General features: G+C 34.9%; 3 protein-coding genes across 4 annotated transcripts; 2 read left to right on the forward strand and 1 right to left on the reverse strand.

The window, feature by feature from the left end:
* Positions 1-2,629: 2,629 nt before the first annotated feature.
* LOC116027555 (UDP-glycosyltransferase 74E1-like) lies at positions 2,630-6,790 on the forward strand. The gene is made up of 4 exons (XM_031269256.1): positions 2,630-3,314; positions 4,492-4,989; positions 5,033-5,074; positions 6,047-6,790. The coding sequence occupies exons 1-4, from the start codon at positions 2,703-2,705 to the stop codon at positions 6,761-6,763; spliced, it is 1,869 nt and encodes a 622-aa protein (XP_031125116.1). The 5' UTR covers positions 2,630-2,702; the 3' UTR covers positions 6,764-6,790.
* A 942-nt stretch (positions 6,791-7,732) lies between these two features.
* On the forward strand, positions 7,733-10,782 carry LOC116027905 (UDP glycosyltransferase 9-like). The gene is made up of 2 exons (XM_031269675.1): positions 7,733-8,478; positions 9,825-10,782. The coding sequence occupies exons 1-2, from the start codon at positions 7,828-7,830 to the stop codon at positions 10,539-10,541; spliced, it is 1,368 nt and encodes a 455-aa protein (XP_031125535.1). The 5' UTR covers positions 7,733-7,827; the 3' UTR covers positions 10,542-10,782.
* Positions 10,783-12,629: 1,847 nt separating this feature from the next.
* Positions 12,630-16,911, reverse strand: LOC116027357 (probable methyltransferase PMT20). 2 transcript variants are annotated; one of them, XM_031268933.1, is made up of 8 exons: positions 15,896-15,969; positions 15,307-15,624; positions 15,074-15,222; positions 14,790-14,985; positions 14,496-14,706; positions 13,631-14,306; positions 13,461-13,538; positions 12,630-13,233 (listed from the first exon to the last, which is right to left on the reverse strand). In XM_031268933.1, exons 2-8 carry the CDS (start codon positions 15,598-15,600, stop codon positions 13,011-13,013), a joined length of 1,827 nt encoding a protein of 608 aa, XP_031124793.1. In that variant the 5' UTR covers positions 15,601-15,624; positions 15,896-15,969; the 3' UTR covers positions 12,630-13,010. The 2 variants fall into 2 exon arrangements, with proteins under 2 accessions (XP_031124793.1, XP_031124792.1); XM_031268932.1 differs by lacking the exon at positions 15,896-15,969 and adding an exon at positions 16,629-16,911 and having other exon boundaries at positions 12,633-13,233.
* Positions 16,912-24,658: the final 7,747 nt, after the last annotated feature.

Here is a 24,658-nt window from a genome sequence, read left to right on the forward strand (position 1 = left end):
TTAGATATATAAATGCATGTTTATTTTTATTTATTATGTTTTTAGATATATAACTGCATGCTTATTTTTATTTAATGATAATTACAATTCTTTTATTTATTTTATAACGTAACATATTATGATTAATTTGAAATTAAAAATAAAATAATCAAAATATATGACAAAATTATACAACACTCATTAGAGCGTTACTGGTGCGTGAAACATGCACCAACTTTGTTTGTATGTTTTTTTCCACCCGAAGTCCATACAATACTCTATGGCTCTGTTTGGCAAAATTTATTTAGGAGTTTATAGCTTATTTTAAGCTACTAATAAGCTATAAGCTCTGTTTGGTAATGTTCCTAAAATAAGCTAGTAGCTTAAAATAAGAGTTTATTTTTGAACGCTATCTAAGGTAGCGTTTCAAAATAAGCTAATAACTTTCTAACTTTTTTTCCATCTTTAACCTTATTATTTTAAAGAAATAACATCATTTACCCTTTCCAATTAAAACATTTTTGACTTTTTCTCTTCAATATGTTTGGTTGTAATTTCAATTTAACATTTGTGTTTGAACATTGATTTTTGTATGAACTAATTTTATGAATTATAAACATTTTGTTTTACTTTATATGATTTCAAATATATGTTGTTACTTTATATTTTATTAAAATATATTGATTTCATTATTTTGTATTTTAATATATAAACAAACCTATTTAAATTGTACGAAGATGTTCTTTTTAGTCTTTTTACATTTATCAGCTTATCAAAAAGCTAATTTTACCAAACACTTTTAATTATAACAGCTAGCTTAACAACTCTTCAGANTTATATATGGGTTCCGATGCAGTTGGGTGTGTCCCGTACTCCCATGCGATTGTGCGGTTAAATCTGTGCTATTTATTCAAAGGTCATCAAGATAAATGAATAGTCCAGAATGAACATAAAAAAATACAATAACGTTATGATAATTTTACATATTTATTAAAAGCTTTAGGTGTGCCATTTCAGTAAGATCTGTTAAACTCTTTTTTGCTTTATTTTGTTTTGTTTTTGGTTTTGTAGGTACCTATTTCATTTAAAATAGGGCTCATAGTAACAACTTGAAGCCCATCTAAAGAAAGGCCCGTAGTTTTATTATGGATTATAGTCTATTTTGAATACCACTGATATGCTCATATGCATGCTCAATTTTAGTGTACAAAATTTTTTTTTTTTTTGAGTACTACTAACTCTATTACAATGTAGTATCTGTTCATAGCTACTTTCTCAACCTACTGAACCAAAAGGCCGAGAAAGGTATAGTGTAGAAAAAATTTATTTTTGAAGGTTCATTTTTAATATAATATATTAAAAATAGTTTTATAATATACTAAAAATAAACATTTATTAATAGTTCACTGTGTAATATGAATTATAATTCACAGTTTAATTTGCCAAGAAAGACATGTCAAATAGAGTTGTAATTATTCCAATTCTACCATACTATCAAACATGCAAAATATTTTCAACATGTCTATAAATATTATTATCATTAAAAAATATAAGAAAAGATATATGGTAGAGTTAATGAAAAGATAACGAAAGTTATAACGATAATGATATTTTTATCTAAAAAATTGTATAGTAACTCTAAAAACACAATGTACAAAACGGTTGATATAATTTTGATTAAGACTTATTATGTTTTTAGATATATAAATGCATGTTTATTTTTATTTATTATGTTTTTAGATATATAACTGCATGCTTATTTTTATTTAATGATAATTACAATTCTTTTATTTATTTTATAACGTAACATATTATGATTAATTTGAAATTAAAAATAAAATAATCAAAATATATGACAAAATTATACAACACTCATTAGAGCGTTACTGGTGCGTGAAACATGCACCAACTTTGTTTGTATGTTTTTTTCCACCCGAAGTCCATACAATACTCTATGGCTCTGTTTGGCAAAATTTATTTAGGAGTTTATAGCTTATTTTAAGCTACTAATAAGCTATAAGCTCTGTTTGGTAATGTTCCTAAAATAAGCTAGTAGCTTAAAATAAGAGTTTATTTTTGAACGCTATCTAAGGTAGCGTTTCAAAATAAGCTAATAACTTTCTAACTTTTTTTCCATCTTTAACCTTATTATTTTAAAGAAATAACATCATTTACCCTTTCCAATTAAAACATTTTTGACTTTTTCTCTTCAATATGTTTGGTTGTAATTTCAATTTAACATTTGTGTTTGAACATTGATTTTTGTATGAACTAATTTTATGAATTATAAACATTTTGTTTTACTTTATATGATTTCAAATATATGTTGTTACTTTATATTTTATTAAAATATATTGATTTCATTATTTTGTATTTTAATATATAAACAAACCTATTTAAATTGTACGAAGATGTTCTTTTTAGTCTTTTTACATTTATCAGCTTATCAAAAAGCTAATTTTACCAAACACTTTTAATTATAACAGCTAGCTTAACAACTCTTCAGATTTCAACTTCGAACTTATAACTTTTCAGTTTTCAGCTACTTTTCAACTTTCAGCTACCTTTTCAGCTAGGTTTGCCAAACATAGCCTATATTATAGGATCAGCTCTATCCTCTCAATGTTAAGGAATGAGGATGTTTATAAGCTCAAAATTGAGGTGGAGCTCAGCTCGTTTCCGGCATCATCTCCGGCGAAGACGTCACATTCCAGTAACAAGAGATGTCTAGAGAAAGCAATAACATACTGGTGGTTTCGTTCCCGGCGCAAGGCCACCTGAATCCAATGATCCAGTTCTGCACGCACTTGGCCACGAAAGGCGTGAAAATCACGCTCGTCCTCACGGAGCGGGCGAGCAAATACCTTCAAACTCCGGCCGGCACCGCCTCCTTGATCGAGGTGGAGCTCATTCCCGACGTCCTCCCCGGAGGCGGCGTCGCCGAAGTTCCGTATAATACGGAGACGACGATCGCGCATCTCCGAGCGAGTTTTTCGGTAGGGTTACCGCAGGTGATCGAGAGGCGAAAATCGTCTGGAAAAACGCCCAAATTGGTGTTGTATGATTCAATTGTGCCGTGGATTTTGGAATTGGCGAAAGGATGTGGATTACAGGGCGCGGCGCTGTTCACTCAGCCTTGCTGCGTTAGCGCGTTTTACTATCATGTGTTCAACGGCCACGCGGGAATTCCGCCGGGAAATTCGGGAACCGCCGTGGTGTCTCTCCCTGGTATGCCGCCCATGGGCCCCAATGATTTGCCGTCTTTTAGCTACTTCAAAGATGATTCTCAGTTCGTTCAGTCCGTTGTTGTCAATCAGTTCGTGAACATCGAGCAAGTGGATTGGATCTTTCAATAGTTTCGACAAGTTGGAAGAAGAGGTATGTAATTCATCAATTTCCCTTATATTATATTATTTCTTCTCAAAACTTGATTTTTCTTTCAATTTCTTGGTTGAAATTATTGTCTTCGTTTAATATCTTTGTCTAATTGCCTTAACAAATAATTATACTTCTTGGTCCGACCACTGCATTACGTGGAATGACAGAAAATGTGAGCAAATGAGCAAAAGTTACTCTTATATTGCACGTGTCCATTTTTTGTCTTTTCGCATCACGTAATGAGTCCATGAATGGAGCCATTATAATATTATCTAATGTTCTTCTCTGGCCATGCACATTAACAGTAGGTTTAGTTGAAAAAATTAGTCAAAAATAGAATAATATTTTCAAAAATAGACTTATTGCATTGTTTGTTTTTTATTTTTATTCTCAAATATAACATTGTTGTGCATAAACTGCACTATTTCCTTTGTAGGGTAGGAGCAGTCTATTNAACTTTCTAACTTTTTTTCCATCTTTAACCTTATTATTTTAAAGAAATAACATCATTTACCCTTTCCAATTAAAACATTTTTGACTTTTTCTCTTCAATATGTTTGGTTGTAATTTCAATTTAACATTTGTGTTTGAACATTGATTTTTGTATGAACTAATTTTATGAATTATAAACATTTTGTTTTACTTTATATGATTTCAAATATATGTTGTTACTTTATATTTTATTAAAATATATTGATTTCATTATTTTGTATTTTAATATATAAACAAACCTATTTAAATTGTACGAAGATGTTCTTTTTAGTCTTTTTACATTTATCAGCTTATCAAAAAGCTAATTTTACCAAACACTTTTAATTATAACAGCTAGCTTAACAACTCTTCAGATTTCAACTTCGAACTTATAACTTTTCAGTTTTCAGCTACTTTTCAACTTTCAGCTACCTTTTCAGCTAGGTTTGCCAAACATAGCCTATATTATAGGATCAGCTCTATCCTCTCAATGTTAAGGAATGAGGATGTTTATAAGCTCAAAATTGAGGTGGAGCTCAGCTCGTTTCCGGCATCATCTCCGGCGAAGACGTCACATTCCAGTAACAAGAGATGTCTAGAGAAAGCAATAACATACTGGTGGTTTCGTTCCCGGCGCAAGGCCACCTGAATCCAATGATCCAGTTCTGCACGCACTTGGCCACGAAAGGCGTGAAAATCACGCTCGTCCTCACGGAGCGGGCGAGCAAATACCTTCAAACTCCGGCCGGCACCGCCTCCTTGATCGAGGTGGAGCTCATTCCCGACGTCCTCCCCGGAGGCGGCGTCGCCGAAGTTCCGTATAATACGGAGACGACGATCGCGCATCTCCGAGCGAGTTTTTCGGTAGGGTTACCGCAGGTGATCGAGAGGCGAAAATCGTCTGGAAAAACGCCCAAATTGGTGTTGTATGATTCAATTGTGCCGTGGATTTTGGAATTGGCGAAAGGATGTGGATTACAGGGCGCGGCGCTGTTCACTCAGCCTTGCTGCGTTAGCGCGTTTTACTATCATGTGTTCAACGGCCACGCGGGAATTCCGCCGGGAAATTCGGGAACCGCCGTGGTGTCTCTCCCTGGTATGCCGCCCATGGGCCCCAATGATTTGCCGTCTTTTAGCTACTTCAAAGATGATTCTCAGTTCGTTCAGTCCGTTGTTGTCAATCAGTTCGTGAACATCGAGCAAGTGGATTGGATCTTTCAATAGTTTCGACAAGTTGGAAGAAGAGGTATGTAATTCATCAATTTCCCTTATATTATATTATTTCTTCTCAAAACTTGATTTTTCTTTCAATTTCTTGGTTGAAATTATTGTCTTCGTTTAATATCTTTGTCTAATTGCCTTAACAAATAATTATACTTCTTGGTCCGACCACTGCATTACGTGGAATGACAGAAAATGTGAGCAAATGAGCAAAAGTTACTCTTATATTGCACGTGTCCATTTTTTGTCTTTTCGCATCACGTAATGAGTCCATGAATGGAGCCATTATAATATTATCTAATGTTCTTCTCTGGCCATGCACATTAACAGTAGGTTTAGTTGAAAAAATTAGTCAAAAATAGAATAATATTTTCAAAAATAGACTTATTGCATTGTTTGTTTTTTATTTTTATTCTCAAATATAACATTGTTGTGCATAAACTGCACTATTTCCTTTGTAGGGTAGGAGCAGTCTATTGTCTTTTTTGGTTTGAGCCACTAAACTATAAGCAACTTGGATTAGTTTACCTCATTCTAGTGCTTTGTCAACTAGGGTCATAAGGTAAAATTTACCACTGCATACCTTCAAATAGTAGTTACGTGTTTTCCTCGTCATCCAAATAAAATATCGGCTAAACCTTCTTAAAATTTTATGATTACTGAGCTAACAGTACGACTTAATTGATTTTGATGAGGTATTAAATGAAATGTCAAAATTTATAACAAATAAATAATGTTCTATGCTTACATCTTGGCCCACCACATTAAGTGGAATGGGATGGAGAAAATGCCACTAAATTAGCAAAACTCTTAAACATAATGTTAACGTCAAGAAGATTTGTCTAATATCATTGCATGGAGTCATAGTTAATGCTGGTGGGTTCATGAGAAAATGATCAATCGCATCATAATTATGTGCATATTTAATGATTAATGATGTTCCCCCTCCCCCTAACTCTCTATATATATTCACAGTTTATGACTTGCAAATTGCCAGATACTGAGATGGATGAGAAGTAAATGGGCAGTAAAAACCATAGGACCATTGATTCCTTCAATGTACCTAAAAGACAACAAAGAAGAAGACCACAGAATCAGCCTCTTCAAGCCCCTCTCACAAGCCTGCATGGACTGGCTAACCACGAGACAGCCCAACTCAGTGGTCTACATATCATTTGGCAGCCTCGCCTGCCTAACAGAAGAACAGATGGCAGAATTCGCCACCGCATTAGCTGAGAGCAACCACAACTTCTTGTGGGTCGTCAGGGAATCCGAAGAAACCAAACTCCCCAAAGATTTCAAATCCAAGACATCAGAAAAAGGTCTAATCGTAAAATGGTGCCCTCAGCTCCAGGTCCTGTCCCACGGGACAATCGCCTGTTTCATGACGCACTGCGGGTGGAACTCGGCCCTAGAAGCGCTCATGCTCGGGGTGCCGATGATCGCGGTGCCCCAGTGGGCTGATCAGCAAATGAACGCCAAGTATGTTGTGGATGTATGGGAGACAAGAGTGAGACCAAAAGCTAACCAAAAGGGAATTGTAACAAAAGATGAAATAAAAGGTTGCATAAGGGAAGTGATGGAAGAAGAGAAAGGGAAAAGGCTAAAGAGAAATGCTGTGAAGTGGAAGGGATTAGCAGAGGAGGCATTGCTTGAAGGTGGAAGCTCTCACAGTACCATAGAGCATTTCATCTCACACCTTTCATCCATTTGAGAACTCCCTTATATTTCAACTAGATTTAAAGATAAAATTTTATCATATATGTATTAAATTTTTAAAATTAGAAAACTCCCTTCAAACGTCTTAATTTGTATTAAATTATCAAAATTTAAAAGTTTAAACATAATCATTACAAATTATAAAGGTTTTCATTTTCTCGCTAATAAGCCAAACACGTTGTCTTACTCAAACAATAAATAATTATTTGGTTTGAATGGAAAGAATGCGGCACTGCTTTGTCAAATTTACAACTCTACTATTGCCAAGTTAATAATATGAAAAGTAACCAAGACAACTGTACAACTGTTGTTTTCAGGCGATAGAGTGATGATAGGTAGTTCCCATAAGTGCATAAGGTTAATAACTATTTTTGTCCTACATGTAACTTGTTTTTATTTTTGTGAAAAGTCCATATCAATGTTAACATATTATTTTGAAAGTAGATAGTAAAATCTAAATATACAATTTTAATATCTCAAAAATGTTGTACAAAACAAAATATTTTGAATAATATGTTCTATCTGGATCAAGTACTTTATATGAGATTCAAACATATACTATTTGCATGTGAGGGAAGCAATAGCTAATAATAAATGGGAAAATATTATGTGTAGTCCTATTTACTACTTCTAATTTTTATTCTCAATGTAGACATTTGTATTGAGATTTACATTTTTCAATTTTTATTCATAGTGTAGACATTTGTATTGAGATTCACATGAAAAAAGTAAGTAGTTGGTAATAGTTTACCAGCTGTCACATCAAACAGTAAGATTTGGGAGTACATGACCAGTGAGTTAAACTAGAAGTTACTTACAAACTGTGGTTGGTGAGACTCAATACTAGTCTCTTCTCCAAACTTCACTCGTGTGAGCAGTTGAGCGGCCAGGCAAATTTTGCATTTTCTTATATGAGGGTAGACTGCCCTTATAAGCTCAGCTCAAAGCCACATAAGTACTGATCTTCACTAGACACGCAAGCAAACCCATTCAAACTCAGCAGCTCAGCTGGTTTCCGGCATCATCTCCGGCGAAGACGCCAAACTCCGGTTACAAGAGATGTCTAGCGAAGGCGTAAACATACTCGCCGTTCCATTCCCGGTGCAAGGCCGCCTGAACCCAATGGTCCAATTCTGCACCCACTTAGCCACCAAAGGCGTCAAAGTCACACTCCTCCTCACCCAAACCGCCACCAAATCCCTCCAAATACCCACCGCCACCGCCTCCTTGATCGCCGTGGAGCTCATTCCCGACGTCCTCCCCGACCGCGCCGCCGACACGCCCCCGCAGAACACGGAGACAACTATTGCTCAGCTCCGAGCAACTTTTTCCCAGGGCTTACCACACGTTATCGAGAAGCTAAAGCGAAATGCGGAATCACCCAAAGTGGTTTTGTATGATTCCGTTCTGCCATGGATTCTGGGCTTGGCGAAAGGATTTGGGTTACAGGGTGCGGCGCTTTTCACTCAACCTTGCTGCGTCTGCGCCGTTTTCTATCATATATTCAACGGCGACGTGGAAATCCCGTCGGAAAAATCCGCCGTGCTGTCTCTCCCGGGCATGCCGCTCATGGGGACCAATGATTTGCCTTTTTTCGGTTACCTCAACGATGATTCGAAGTACGTTCAGTCTCTGCTTGCCAATCAGTTCTTGAACATCGATCAAGTGGATTGGATCTTCTTCAATAGTTTCGACAAGTTGGAAGAAAAGGTAATTAATTCGTTAATAAATTCACATATATTATGCTGGTAAATTCCTGTTAGCTGATTAGGTTTTAATTGATAATATTAGTGATGGTAGAAAAGTGTTTGGTAAATTTGTGTTAGTTGATAGTTATTTAGTATAATTTCTTTTCTCAAAAGACTAATTGAAAAGTTGCTTTGAATAGCTTTTGAAATTTAGTATTTTGGAGTTACAAAAAACTTATTAACCAAAAGCTTATAATGATTTTTTAATCTGTCAAATAGGTCAAAATTGATTGATAGGTTAATTATTTACCATACAGGGCATATTTCTTCTAAAAAAAACATGGATTTTTCTTGTAATTCCTTGGTTGAAATTGTTTTTTTTTTTGGAGAGGGGTGATAGCATATCGGTTACAATTATTATACCATGAGTCCTGATTTATATTGTATTGTGAAACCTGGTACAAAAATTATGTACCTTCGGTTAACTCATTTTGTACATACAATTAACAATTTATGTACATATAAATAAATAACTTGATAATTGATGACACATAATATGATAGTTACAAGTATAGAAACGGCCAACTGCAGATACTATGTGTCAACTACAAAATCTAAATGTTATTTTTAGGTTAGAGTCTACCATGTAAGGTAGACCTTGGTCCATAGTTAACATATTAATTATATACATTTTAATCGATTATGGACCTATAAATAAACTAAAAGTATATACTATGTTAATTGTAATAGTTACATAATTTTGTTAACTATAGACATATAATTTAATTAGACCGGATCCACCATGCGGATGGTAGACCCCAGTTCAGAATATAACAATCGATTATCAGTACGTATTGCCATCCACCCATTGAAAGTTTTGAAATTTCGATCACTTTTTTTTTTTTTTTGTGGTGGAAGATTTTCTTAATTTCCCCAATCACCCGTGATAAAAAAAAAATGAAAATTTAATGAAAAAAAAAAAGAGAAAATGAAAAACTACATGAAAATGATTGGTTTCTGTTAGAAACAATAATTGATTTCTTGCATAAAACCAAAAACCGTAATTATGGTTTCTCGTGGACAGTGAAACCCCATTTAATATTGCAGAAACCATAAAACAAAAAAAGACAAAAAAAAAAATTTGATTTTGTTGGAAGAAACTAACCCAAAGAAAAAAGTCTCTCCACTAGTCCACTATTCTTTTCTAATTTTAAATTTTGAATTAACCGCCCAAAATTTTCTAATAACTTGCCAAACCCTAATTGAGTGAAATGTGATTTCTCAAATAAGAAGTCTCAAAATGTAATTCCTGTGTGAAATTTCTAAACACCTCTGTTATCATTCTATACACACTTTTTGGCTCGACAGATACTGAAATGGATGAGAAGCAAATGGGCAGTAAAAACCATAGGACCATTGATTCCTTCAGTGAACCTTAAAGACAGCAAAGAAGAAGACCACAGAATCAGCTTCTTCAAGCCCCACTCACAAGCCTGCATGGATTGGCTAAGTATGAGAGACTCCAACTCTGTAATCTACGTATCATTTGGCAGCCTCGCCAGCCTAACACAAGAACAAATGGCGGAAATCGCAACCGCATTGGCCGAGATCAACCACCACTTCTTGTGGGTCGTCAGGGAATCCGAAGAAACCAAGCTCCCCAAAGATTTCAAGTCCAAGACATCAGAAAAAGGTCTGATCGTGAAATGGTGCCCTCAGCTCCTGGTCCTGTCCCACGGGGCAACCGCGTGTTTCATGACACATTGCGGGTGGAACTCAGCCCTGGAAGCACTCATGCTCGGGGTGCCAATGATAGCGGTGCCCCAGTGCGCTGATCAGCATATGAATGCCAAGTATGTTGTGGATGTATGGGAGACAGGAGTGAGGCCAAAGGCTAACCAAAAGGGAATTGTAACAAAAGAAGAAATCAAAGCTTGCATAAGGGAAGTGATGGAAGAAGAGAAAGGGAAAAGGCTAAAGAGAAATACTGTGAAGTGGAAGGGATTAGCAGAGGAGGCAGTGCTTGAAGGTGGAAGCTCTCACACTACCATACAGAACTTCATCTCACGAGTTTCATCCATTTGAGAACTCCCTTAATTATATATTTTTGGTTGGATTTCCAAAAAAAGTTGAGGAAAATGTGTTATTATGTTATTTGGTTGGATCACTTAGATGGAAAATGTTTTCCATAGAATTTGACTTTCTAAAAGTGAAGGAAAACAAATTATAAGGGTAGAGGTTGGTATTTTGTTTTCCAAAGGAATTTGGAAGAAAGTATGAAACAATTGGACTATTTTACCTTATCAAAATTTATTACGGAGTATCACTATTATTATTAAGGGCATATTAGTCTTTATATTCATAATTCCTTACTATTCCAAACCCAGCCAAACAATGAAATTCATATTCCCCGTAATTCTTTTTTCACCAACCAAACTATGAAATTCATTTTCTTGGTAATTTGTTTTCCATGGAATTTAAATTTTATTTCCTTCAAATATTTTTCAGAGAACCAAACGGGCTGTAAGAGAAATTAAATATTAATTTTTTGTCCACTTTTTGAATGTAAAAGAGTGAATAAAAATGAGTTTTTCTAATGTCCCTATGTAATAAAAATACTAATAATAATTAAGGGTAAAAAAGTCTTTTACTTCTTTTTTCCCTTTCATTTCCCATTCAATTGCAATTCATATGGGGAAGTAGTATTAATAAAGCGGGCTGGCCCGTCTCACTATGGACCTATTTTTTGGTTGACTTTTACAAGTGCCATGCGAGTTGGCGGTCTCGCGGACTTTTTTTTTTTTTTTTTTTTTTTTTTTTTTTTTTTTTTTTTTTTTTTTTTTTTTTAAATGTGTATATATATTCATGTGTACACAGTACACATTGTATATATATATTTTAACAAAATAGGGCTTGGCTTGCAGCCCGCACAGGCTGCGAGCCATTTTTTGTAGCCCTAATCCGCCCTACTGCGGGAGGTGGCGGGTCAACCCGCTGGCTTCGGCCCACTTTGACAGTATTATGGAGAGAGTTAGAATTGAAATTCCTTCCAACCAAACACTGTAATTCAGGTGACCAACGAATTGTGTTGTAATTGAACTGCAATTACATCCAACCAAACAACCCATAAAGAGATGATTTGTCCGGTTATACTTCAAGTGATTACCCATAAAGAGATGATTTGTCCGGTTATACTTCAAGTGATTAGTCAAGATATGAAGCTATTACCTCTTAAAGTGAGGGGAGCTCCTTGTGATATGAAGCTATTACCTCTTAAAGTGAGGGGAGCTCCTTGTGCGCAGTTAGTAAAGGTCTAACATCTGTATTCAGTTGAGTTATCATGATTTACATTTTCAGGTGACCAACGAATTGTGTTGTAATTGAACTGCAATTACATCCAACCAAACAGCCCATAAAGAGATGATTTGTCCGGTTATACTTCAAGTGATTAGTCAAGATATGAAGCTATTACCTCTTAAAGTGAGGGGAGCTCCTTGTGCGCAGTTAGTAAAGGTCTAACATCTGTATTCAGTTGAGTTATCATGATTTACATCCTCCCAGATGTTCTGTCGAGTTTTGGCATAGGGGCCTTTGGGGTTGGAAATTCAACCTTAAGATATGAAGCTATTAGCAAACAAATATTTATAAAGCCCTTAAATATATTGTTAACATCAAGAAAAAAAAAACATCAAGAAGATTTGTCTAAGAGTAAATTGCAGGTTTGGTCCCATGACTATTATGGTGGTGGGTTAATGAAAAAATGATCAATCAAATCATAATGTATATAGTTAATGATTAATGATATCTCTCTCTCCCTCTCTCTATACATATATACACACACTTTTAATTTTGACTTGACAGATACTAACATGGATGAGAAGCAAATGGGCAGTAAAAACCATAGGACCATTGATTCCTTCATTGTGGGTCGTCAGGGAATCCGAAGAAATCAAGCCCCCGAAAGATTTCAAATCCAAGACATCGGGAAAAGATCTAATCGTGAAATGGTGCCCTCAACTCCAGGTCATGTCCCACGGGACAACCGCGTGTTTCATGACACACTGCAGATGAAACTCGGCCTTAGAAGCACTCATGCTCGGGGTGCCAATGATAGCAGTGCCCCAGTGGGCTAATCAGCAGATGAACTCCCTTATATATTTTGTGAATGAAAACTTCTCAAAAGACTGTTTTACATATATAATAATACTATAGCTAAGAAGCTGCAATGAAGTCATTTCATTTCCAACAGATTACATGCATTCTTCACAGCAATCTCTGGGGAAAAGAATTGGGACAAAAACCAAAAAAAAAAAAAAAAAGGGAAAAGAATACAGTACAACAATAACAGGGTAATCCCAGAACCTTACAAAAGAATATATGTATATATATCATTAAAATGAAGTAGAAATTAGAGCAGCAAAATGGCATTATTCAGCTACAACTTTCTTCAATCTGATATTGGAATTTGCTTATCTGTTATGTATGTTGGTATCTTAAGTATAACTCCCCATGGAGGACTTAACAGAAACCCGTATCCTTTATGCTATTTTTTCATCATCTCGAGCTTTTCTTCGACGAGTACCAGAGCTTCTTCTGGCAAATCAAGATCTTCTCATTTTCGACGCTGTATTCTGTGTCCTCTTTACGACAGCTCCATCTCATCCCCTTGGCTAGCGTCGAAATAGCATCAACGAAGTAGCTGGAGTCCCGAATCAATGCATACCCGTTGGGCCTCAGAACGCGGTCCATTTCCAGAAGAACATACTTCATCTCACATCTGCACAAGGGTGCAACAAAAAATGTCAAGCTAACTAGGCTTGGAAATTTGGAATCAAGACAGTTAACCTTTTTTTTTTTGAGTTCTACTGACTCTGCTACAATGCAGTATCTGTTCATAACTACTTTCTCAACTTACTGAAGCACAAAGAGTCAACCTGGTGCCACTAGACCACAAGGTCTTGGCCAAGACAGTTAACCTTAAACTTCCTAGGACAATGCATTTACCTGTGACTCTCCGCGGTGAAGTGGCCATCTAGATGAAGCAGATCATATGTTCTCGGGTATGTTGAAAACGGCTCACACCTAGAACAAACGACGAGACATGAAGATTAAACGACAATCTTAACAATAATCATGAATTAGTAGACAACAGTATTGTGGGATTTGTGGCTTACCAGTCATGATAGACACCAATCAGACCCCTGTCATACACTACTGGAAGTGTATTTGCTGAGTAGGTAGAAACCACATTCATAACCCATAGAGGATCGTCGTTCAGGGCAGCAGCGAAACCTCCATATAACGTGTTCATATCCATAACGTTTCGTATCTTATCAGTGCCAAGGGCAGGGAGCAACTTCTTGTAGTGCTTCACTCTCGTCTTCCATTTATTGCTGTCGTGATTGAAGGCACCACCGCTTCCTCCACGAACATAGGAAACGCGTTCTGGAGCAGTGCTCAACCTCTGAGGCCACTTGGGGAGAGATTTTAATTCGAGTTTCTTAGCTTTTTGGTTCGGGACAACAACACAAGCCCGAAGTGGTGTATACCAGGCTGAATCTGGCTCGGTACTATCATCACATTTTGGAAGGTAGGCGTCGGGATCATCAAGCTTCTTATAGCAACTGCTGTCTGCTAATTTTTGCCAAACAGCAATGTCATCCTTTTTCTTGTACAGTTTAAAGCACATTGAAGTGAGCAATTCTTGCAATTTCTCGTAATCTGATTTCTGCTCTTCGATTGTGGTGTTCCATCCTTTCCAGCGGTGCTCATAGTTCACCGGAGGTCCAGAGAGCACCCAGAAACCCCCCGGGCGAAGTATACGATTTATCTCAAGAAGGTAGAGTCCACCTGAAAATAATCAGCTCTGAATTGATCAAATGTACATCAATGAAGCAAACAATGCATAGCAGATTCATTCCTGTTTGATATAAAACCAAAAAAATAACAGATTTGGCTAAAAAGTATAGCTGCATATTCAATTTATTCAATCTGCACAGGCAAGTAGAAACGAGATTTTGTCCAAGACAGTTGAATTACCAAATTCAGTCCATGGAATGAGACATCTTGAGCAATGAGCCATATCGAAAGAACTCGAAGGGAAAGGAAGGCGCTGTGTCGAAATGATTCCAAGAATTGCAGGAATTCCACGCTCCAAAGCGAACTGAACCTGGGCCTCATGGTTATCTCTGGGTGCGAGAGAAACCGTAAGAATCCCACGATCTAGTAAATCCCCTCCCCAGCTTGCAACCTAGACATCAGAAGACCATTCGTCGTCAAATTTATCTCTAATTGCAACATGTGAAGAAATTATAATAAGAAAAGTGAACTTACCCCACATCCAGTATCAATGGCAGTTCTAATTGTGCCATCTTTCATACCAGGAATCAGACTTTGCATCAGATCAACATATTTGCCAACACCATCAGGGAACATTGTACCTCCTCCAGGAAAGTGGAATTTCTCCCCTTCTTTCTTTAGCCAATGTTGGTTAGATTTTTGTTTGTTAATCCAATCATATGGAACATTTCTGAAACAATATCCTAGCAGTAATTAATGTTGGGTCCATGGTTGGAAAATTCAATGAAGCATCATCAAAAACCAGAAAGCTACCCTACCTGTACCAACATTCATCTCTGCTCTTTGGCCATTTGATGGGCAATTTATAGCCATCAGGTGGAGGAACCAAACATTCCTGTCGTTCAAACATCGGAGGGCAATGGCGTTCCAAGAAACTTAACCGATGAGGATCGTACCTCCTCCACCTCTGCAATATGAGCAGCATGTTATCCAAATGTACACATTTTTATATCAAAACTAAGGTCGAGAAATCAAGAATCGAAATTAGCACCTTCGGATCTGTGCACGGGGTGTAGTCTTGTGAGTCCGGGCTGCACTCGGGAAAGGAAGTGGCTTTGATTTGCAGCGCGCTAGAGCCCGAGCCAGAGGAAATTTCAGTTTCCTGGGGAGATTCATCTTTCTTGCCAACATCATTAACAACAAATTTCTCCTTCTCAGAACAGAAGATCCTACCAAGATAGAATGAAAACCCACACAGAACCAAGAACAGTATTGCCACTGGGACTTTCCTGGATCTTTTATCCGGGTGAGTTAAGGGCTTCCCATCTTTATCTTTATGCTTCATGGTCCTCAGTTTAATCAACTGTCTCTGCAAAAATAAAACAATCCATCTATGAATCATTAAACATTACCAATCAGTAAATAAGTTGAGAATAAAAGGATTCATCCTAGGAGAGTTTCCATTAGTAGATCATTAAGAATAAAGAACAAGACAGAGTAAATATTCCATTTCCTCTGAAGCAAGGCAAGAGATTCTTAAACTCTTAAAGAACAAAGAACTACCACTTAGATCCAGTATGCAAACACAATTAAGGGCTTTCTCAAATCAAAGACAACAGAAACAAAACCTTAAATCATACATTGTAAATAAGATCAGTGCATTAACAACACAGATCTAATGGTCAAAACTAGCTATTAAATTCAACACCACCATAAGATCTGACAGTAATAATAGAGCATTAAACTTTTCAACTCTCTTTACTTTAGGTCTTTCATATAATTCAGTCATAGACTGAGGGCCCTCTCTTGACAATAAAGTCAGTAAAGAACAAGAAAAAAAGTATGAAACCAACCCAATCAATTTCACACCATGCAAAAGTGAAACCACCCATTGGTTACAGTTAAAAAAAAAGGGAGAAAAGTTAAAACAACCCTTACTTAGCTATCACTGCAGAGTGCAGACCAATCAGTCCTAAAAAAAATCCATTAATAGAATTCCACCAGTCCAGGATGGTGATAAACGTTGGTCCAAAAAATAAGCAAAATTCACGTGAAACAAGAATTAATAAAATCAAATCTTGATATGACTATTACTCAATTATTTATGAAATGTGAAAGTATTAAATCTTGTTCTTGGATGTCAAATCTTTCCCCATTTTTCATTCCCACATCAATGGAAACGAGATCTCTGGACAAAATTAAAAAGAACCCAGAGTCCCAGATGCAATAATCAAAGGAGAAATGAGTGCAACATGAATATGCATATTGAAAGGGACTGAAGAACACAAGGAGATCTGACACGAAAACTCAAAGAACATCAAAGTACCAATAATTAAGCTACAGGAAAAAGGAAAAGATGAGAAAAGGAAGTACCTCTGACACAAAAGATATCAGACAAGGGGTAAAGAACCCAGCTTTCTTCTCTCCCAGTCACTCTCTTCAGCTCCAAAGCCACTCACCAAGATTGTGAAGCTAAAGAGGAAAGGGAGAGGGGTTTTGAAGTGAAGGAGAGATGTGGGTAGTCAGAAATATCAGTGTCTCTCCGCGTATATGTATAGAACAAGAAATGGGGATTGGGGAGAAGTAATCTTGAATAAACAAAGAATCTCTCACGTTCACTGCCCCTCTTTTTTATTCATTGCAATTTCACTGCCTCGTGCCTCGCTAGCTGTCTTCTCTTTCTGGTTTGGCTTTTTATTACAGCAATTCCCCTTTCATGGTCCCTTCCTTCTCCTTCTCTCTCTCTCTCTCTCTCTGAGCTCTTTTTTGCTTTTTTATATAAAAATCTCTCTCTGTTCTTTGGCGGGGCATTCCGTGCAGGTAAAGAGCGAAAAGGGAATGAATGAATACTATTAACGGAAACAAAATCCCGCCCGCCACGGCGCCGTGGTAAATGTTTTCCTTAATTAATTTCTATTTTGTCCTTCCATTATACTATTTTTTCTAAATTTTACATTTCATTAAGCTTAATCCATAATTGCTAAAAATATATTTATCGTATTTAATTTTAAAATATGTTACTGAAACAAAATAGAGTTGTGGATTATCTTATTATAGAGATGACTGAACGCGACCTTTTCATTAATTACGTTGCATGAAATGTCCAACTTCTTATTAGCATCAGGGTATTTTTACAGTTTCAGCCCAAAGAATCTAAATCCTTATCACCGGGGTTTGAATATAAGGCCACCTATTTCAAATGGCAACCAGAATGACGTCGTCACATCACATGGTAATTGGCAGCATCTATATATTTAGTTTAGAATGTGTTAAAATCATTGCTTGCTCGATTTATATTTATATCTAATACTCATGCCTAAAAAGGTAAAAATCGTTATAAAATTTCATACCAAATAAGTAAAATTTATTGTCGTTTTAGACAATATCAATTTAAATTTTTACCAAAAATAACAAAAAATAGCACTTTATTCAATAATTCATTATACAAAAGATATGTAGCTCATAAAACAAAAGATGTGTAGCTCATAAAATAGTTGTTTTTTGACATTATAACTTTTCGTGGGTGGGATCTTTCTACCCTAAACTTGTGATTGCACAGTATGAACTGGGCACTTCTTGAGGAATGAATGTCTTGGACATTCTCTTGTAGTTTAAGATCCCACTTGGTGCAACAGCCAAGAAGGTAGGCCAATATTTGCTTGTTGAATTGGATCATTCATATAACTTTTGAAGGTTGATTCAAAATTTTATAATTGATTTTAATTTATATATTCGTATAAAAATAAATAATTAAAGTGAAAATATAAAGTTACTCCAATTTTCCAGTGTAACAATAGACATTGATAAATCAATTCTCATTCTATATCTAAAGTCATGATGCACCTTTAAACTCGTACCTCATTCAGACTAATTTTCGTTCTCACCGGTCTAACCCAATTAAGGGACAAAGTACTAGCTAGATTGAGTTTTCTATACAAAAGGAGCTTTGAACTCCCGACACTGGGACAAAGTGTTGGCCAGATTGAATTTTCTATACGAGAGGAGTTCAAAACTCCCGGCCTCTTTTAAGGGTCAAGAATGCACGACCACTCACGGCAACTAAGTTGGTTAGAAGAGAATATAATTAACCTTGTCAAATGTAAAATATTCTTACAACTCCCTATAGTAAAACACAAATTTTCCATATCTTACATTGAGAACAAGTCAAATAATTGATTAGTTCTCCTAACTCTATGTGGTTTGTGTACTTAATATTAGTAGCATAGATTTCATCCCATGTTTAGGGACATGTTGTGTTGTTTAGTTTCTATTTTTGCTAAACATTTTTGGAAATATGAGAAGCCATTCTAAAACTGCCACGTGGAGAATAAGGAATCCACCCACGACGTAAAATGAGCTGGGGCCCACCATGCTGATTCGCTAAAAAAGTTTGGACTGCCTTGCCGCATCCTCCAAGAGTTATTAATGCCATTGTATTGGTCCCTGTAAACTGTAACTTTCTTTTCTTTTAATTTTAATTTTATAAAAAAAATAATTTATTAATTATTTAATTTTTTAATTTTTTATGGAGTTCTTTTTTTTTTTTTAATTTTTATGGTAGAAAATTACAAACAAAAATTTACTGTCTAAGACAAATTTGGATTGAGACCGTGTTGATAATATTTGTGAAAATAAGTTATTTTACAGTTTCATGAAATGATAAAAATTGAATATAAAAAATTGAGAAATCATAATGACAGTTCATTCAACGGATTCACGTGGATTTTGACTTTGGGAATTAATCGCCGCCGATTGCGCGGACAGTCAACGTCGGTGTTTTTTTTACCGCTTCTGCAAAAGAACTGTCGGTGCATGCCACCCTCCCATATTTCATTAATTTTCCGGTCAGAAAATATTAATGGTAGGAACAAAAAAGAAGAATAAAAAATGCCCGTGTTAACTATTTGTCAGAAATCACAAAATTATATTGCCAATAAAGAGGATGGCAGAGTACAAGGAACATAATACTTATATAGAAAGCTATAATTATATTCTTGTTAAGTGCATCCTTAAGGCTTTCTTCAATACTAGTCAGTTTTTAAAGAAATTTTGCAGGTGATATTAGAAAAGAGAAAATGAGAGTGGATGAAAAAAAAATTATATTTACGCGCCCGTTTGGGCGCGAGAACTGCCCCTCACGTGCGTGAGGCGCAGTTCGATCTCTTCTCACAGTGGGCCTCGTACTTGCCTGCCAAACCCCCAAATTTGCAAGAGAAAACTACCCAAAAAATCACCCCTCACATTTACTATTCCAAAAACTCAACAAAAATGACTAATGGGGATAGTCTAATAGTGAGATTTTTGGTGTGATTTTTGAAGTGTCAAATAGGAGAAAGAAGAGGTAGCCTGTGTGACTGCGCGCCGAAACGCGCGCCCATGTGGCTGCTTCTCCTATTTCTCTGTGTCGTGGGACTCACAAAAAATCCATCACTAGCTTGTAGGAGGACCTCATATTTTCTCCTCCTCATCATCAATGTTATTCTCAAACTGTGCAAAATGCACTAATGGAGATGACCTAACAGAGATTGAGCACATCGCACGTAATCTTATAATGCAATTTACTATGATTTATGAAATATTTTTTTTTGGTGAAATATGATTTATGAAATATTATGTACGGAGAAGGTTTACCCAATATACACTTTTGAATAAGGAAGATTGTTAGAAAATATAAAGTCAACGAAGACCGGCAATCTTTGTGAAAAGAGAACAAGTATGGGTAAAAGGACTCTATGACATATTAAATAACACTGTCTTAAAAGTGTTATTACCGTCATAAAATAAATCACATAATTTTAATAATAATTTTTTATTAAATATACAAAGAAAATAAAAGTCGGTTGTCAAAATTTGCAACTTAGAATAATAGTGATGCGAAGACTAGTAATTTGAATTGGAATATAATCATCCACTTGCATGAATTTAAAACTCCCATTTCCTGCATCTCAAAGAAAAAACAAAGTGATGATGCTATAACAGTAAAGATTTTTTTTTTAATAGTGAAATTAATATAATGGCAAAAAATTCTAGAATTAATCGCAAAAAATTCTAGAATTAATAGCATAATATATATATATGACATTTTGATTTACAAGAAAGCCCCTAGCCACTATCTAAATGAATGAAGTTGATCTTGGGACTATATATAGCTAGCTTAAACAGCAAAACATATTACAATTATAGAGTTTCCTGTTGAGAAACAACCCATATTATATTATAGATAAAGTAGAAGGGGACCATTTAATTGTCCATTTTTGCTGTAGCACATGGTCACCAATTGTGAGTCATAGATGTCTTAATAATGAAATATCAAAACAACTATCTAAAATAACCTTAGTTTCGAATATTTTACCAACTTACAACTCTTTGAATAACTATGAAACTCAGCTAGTCACAGGGGTGATGCTTGGAAAGAAAGACCCAGGATCGAGTTTCACCCGCAATAGTGTGGGAACAGCCTCTCAAAGTGAGAGAGACTCCTTGTGTGCAGTAAATAAATGTCTAGCATTTGTATTTAGCTGAGTTACCAATATCCTCTCAAATGTTCTGTCGGATCGGAACATGAGGTTTGAGAATTCAACCTTTTAAATCTGGAAAGAAAGAAACTAGATTTCTTAAAATTTACAATGAAAGATTAAATTGCATAATCAATAACAATTGAAGGAGTAAAAGTATGATTTCCTATCCGATTTATTATAGAGTAGGATTTGATGTAAAAAAAATTACATATAATAATTTTTAGAGTCATAAAATTTATTATATTTTAGCTAAAAAAAATATTATATATTTTACATAAAATGTTCTCACAGACTCACACAAATGTTTCAATTTATTATTATATTTATAATTTCGAGTAAATATAAAATAACATGCATGAAGAGTGGGGGGTTGGTAATTACTTGTGGGTAGTGCAGACAGACAACTAATCTACTATGATGCCTTTATAATAATGATAGTAATATAAAATACTATTTGGGTTATCTTAATTTCATCAAATTAGACACAAAAAGCTGTAAGCATCACCGACACATATGTTATCGTGGTCATTACCTTAATTTATACTTTGCTTGTCAGATCTGATACTCATCAATTGTGTTACAGCTATTCCACCATCTCTTAAAAGGGAAAAGAATAGATCTAACTTGTTCTAAAATGAGTGATCGAGTGGATAAAGTATGATATTGTAATATTGTAATTAAAAGATTGTAAATTAGATTCTTATTATTACTTTTTTGATCGAGTCTATCGCACCAGATTTTTCTAGTATAATTTTTAAACTATTACACAATAATATGATTTACTCAATGAATACCTTCAAGTAATATCTGTGAGTTTCTCCTGTCACTCAAAAAATAGAAGATCTAACTTGATTTTACAAGTAAAATAAAATTTTATAGAGAAAAAAAAAAAACGAAGCTATTTTTTTAATGAAAACGTTAAACATTAGTACAATATAGTCAATTGTTTAGGTCAATTTTAGGCGAAAAACATTACTAAATTTAAAAAGTTGTTATCAACCGGCAGCCGACAAATAGTTGTTGTCCTGTTCAATATGGGGAACAAATCTTTATTTTTCATTAATTTCTTCACTTTTAATTTTTATTCTGCAATTGAAAAATAGTGGAAGAGTTCGATCTCGACTACTTGTCAATAGTGTTGGTGTTACTTGGCTTCGTTTTATCTCATTTTCTTTTGCTTTGTTTGTTTGTTTGTTTTTTTTTTTTCCTTCTATTTTTCCTACTTCCTAGTATGTTAAAAATGAAAATTGAAGAAATTAACTTATAAGAGGCACTTAATTGTTAAACTATAGACAAATCGGAATGTTCATGTTAGTTAGGGAAGTCATTATTACTTTCACAAGCTGTGTTGATTAGTTTTCTTCCCTGTCATTCTTGATTAATTGTGATGTACATATTATAAACGGACTCAGAGCAAATTAACCTGGTGGAGCGAACCCGACCAACCTTGGAGTCCCAGGGCTAAGCCCACTGCTCAACCCTGGCGGCTAAGGGCGAGCCTAGTGCTCAGCCACCGAGGTCAAGTCGAGTGCTCGGCCTCGAGGTGAGGTGTAGGTGCGATCAATTTCAGTTATAACTTCCCTCACTTTTCTCGTGGGGTAGTTAAGAGCTAGTTCGGTATAATTTATTGCTAATTGTCTTGTTAAGACATCATTCATTCTCTTGTAATAGCATAATAATTAGCATTACACAAGACTTAATACAACACTCTTGTCTACTCAATACATTTGTCTTTATTTCTTATTAGTCTCTTGATTATTATGTTATTTGAGTCAGGATACCCGGATAAATTTAATCCATCACATTGTTAAGTGATTTAACAGTTGAGCGATAAAGTTCCATGCAATCATGCTATCTAATTCACAATCCATAAATAATTTGATTGTAAATTGGCTCTAAATTAATCAAAATTTAATATAATTCTAAGATATTAAGCCGTTATTATTATTTTTTAAATAAAGATAAGTTTGGTTTCACATATGAATTAAGACTAACTCATAGAATTGAAGGTGACAAGTCAATTATTCATTAAATTAAAATCAGAGAGATTTGGAGGTTAGGCTATGTACGAAATGTATTTTGTCACCTATACCCATCCATCATATATCACATTCATTATGACTTTTTGAGTATCGCTATGTATATACACGTTACATAGGACCACATAATTGATGAGAACAACCTTAACACTGCAGATTTTTAAGGTACGGTGAAAACAGGCTCCACATTATTCTGTGAACAAGTCGGCAAATTTTACTTTTTTTTTTTTTTTTTTAATTTCTGAAATTAAACGAATATAAATTATTTTACAGCCCGATGAGGGAGTAAAAGTTAATAATTTCAAGAAATTAAAATAGTAAAATAGCACAAAAAAGAAGAAGACGACAACTAGAGATAACACGTTTAATTTGTTTTTGTCACAATTTGTTTGTTTAATAGTTATTATTATTATTATATTACTACAGAGTATGTTTTAAATGATAATTAACCCATAAGCTAAGTGATATGAATGATTTTTAATTATTATTTTTTAAAATCATATCAGATTTTCTTTTTTAACACAATACACGAAAAATACTTTTTTTTTTAGTACTACTGACTGTATTACAATGCAGTATCTGTTTATAACTATTTTTCCAACTTACTGAAGCACAAAAAGTCAATATTACCTCCACTTGAACCCACCCCTGGAGTGCAATTGGGTGCCAATAAACGAAAAACACTAATTACATGAATTTAGGCCGAATAACTTCCATAACATTTGCCACTAGTAAGGACATGTTGGGTGTATGTGTGTGGCTCACTAGTCATTTTGTTTATTTTATTTATTTCTTTAAAAAAAACAATCACTTTTATAAAGAATGCTATAAAATATTCAAAATGTCTATAACAATGTCAAGTAGAGAGAGACAAAGAAATTTAATGTCGCTATTTAGTCACTCTATTAGGATGCTCTAATGGGTGAATACTCTTGAGGTTCATTAAAGACCTAGCACTAGTAGTTGTAAAGTGTAAAGCACCAAACTCAAATCTTAATTAATACAATGACGGATTTTATCAACAATTCAAGAATATATAATGTCATTACAACATGACCTTCAAGTAGGGTAAACCCCACATGAAGTGTCACTATTTGATTAGCTTACCACTAAAATAGATACCCCTTATTTTGACACATTTTTATTACCCAATGAGATCGCTACACTACATATTACATTTGTCTTGTTCAAGAGATGCCCATCATTTCTATTAAATTTTTCATTATTCGATGCAATTCTGACAACTCATAATGATATTAGCGAATATATGAACAATTAATATTACAATTAGGTTAATTAAGTCGAAAAATTCTATACAACCAACTTAATTGAGAAGATATTAACACAAATTAAACTCGTGACTTTTAAATACGAGAATCATACTCCACTTACTCGCTATTCCGAATATTAGTTTCATAGTCTCAGTCGTACCATTAATAATGAATGCATGGCAATCAATGTCATGGATCAATCATTTGGCCAAAACCAGACATTAGGTTGTGTCTGTAGTCATTTCATATATATATTTTCAAAGAATGGGATAAAGGATTGTTAGTTGGATCCTAAGTAACGTGTTGTCCATATGAACACAATACAACGACACAACACTATTCAATCAATTAAGTAAACAAACACTAGAAATGAAATTATTAAATAGTGCATTCAATGATATCACATGGATGGTTTGCTACAAACGTTGGTTTAGGTTGCCTCTGCTCTCTGATCTATCCTCCAAACCCAGTTTTACTTTATCCTCTTTACCCCCCCCCCCCCCCCCCCCCCCCCCCCCTTTTTTTTTTTTTTTTTTTTTTTTTTTTTTTTTTTTTTTTTTTTTTTTTTTTTTTTT

The sequence above is a fragment of the Ipomoea triloba genome, chromosome 8 (genome assembly GCF_003576645.1).
Source record: "Ipomoea triloba cultivar NCNSP0323 chromosome 8, ASM357664v1".
Classification (NCBI taxonomy): domain Eukaryota; kingdom Viridiplantae; phylum Streptophyta; class Magnoliopsida; order Solanales; family Convolvulaceae; genus Ipomoea; species Ipomoea triloba.

Excerpts from the sequence above, each read along its gene's own strand:
- LOC116027555 (XM_031269256.1), top strand. The coding sequence starts at position 2,703 with ATGTCTAGAGAAAGCAATAACATACTGGTGGTTTCGTTCCCGGCGCAA. Across the intron at positions 3,315-4,491 it reads AGTTCGTGAACATCGAGCAA|TTCTGCACGCACTTGGCCAC; the intron begins GTGGATTGGATC and ends CCAATGATCCAG. Across the intron at positions 4,990-5,032 it reads TCAAAGATGATTCTCAGTTC|TGGATTGGATCTTTCAATAG; the intron begins GTTCAGTCCGTT and ends ACATCGAGCAAG.
- LOC116027905 (XM_031269675.1), top strand. The coding sequence starts at position 7,828 with ATGTCTAGCGAAGGCGTAAACATACTCGCCGTTCCATTCCCGGTGCAA. Across the intron at positions 8,479-9,824 it reads TCGACAAGTTGGAAGAAAAG|ATACTGAAATGGATGAGAAG; the intron begins GTAATTAATTCG and ends TTGGCTCGACAG.
- LOC116027357 (XM_031268933.1), bottom strand. The coding sequence starts at position 15,600 with ATGAAGCATAAAGATAAAGATGGGAAGCCCTTAACTCACCCGGATAAA. Across the intron at positions 14,707-14,789 it reads CCATTGATACTGGATGTGGG|GTTGCAAGCTGGGGAGGGGA; the intron begins GTAAGTTCACTT and ends TCTGATGTCTAG. Across the intron at positions 13,539-13,630 it reads ATTGGTGTCTATCATGACTG|GTGTGAGCCGTTTTCAACAT; the intron begins GTAAGCCACAAA and ends CGTTTGTTCTAG.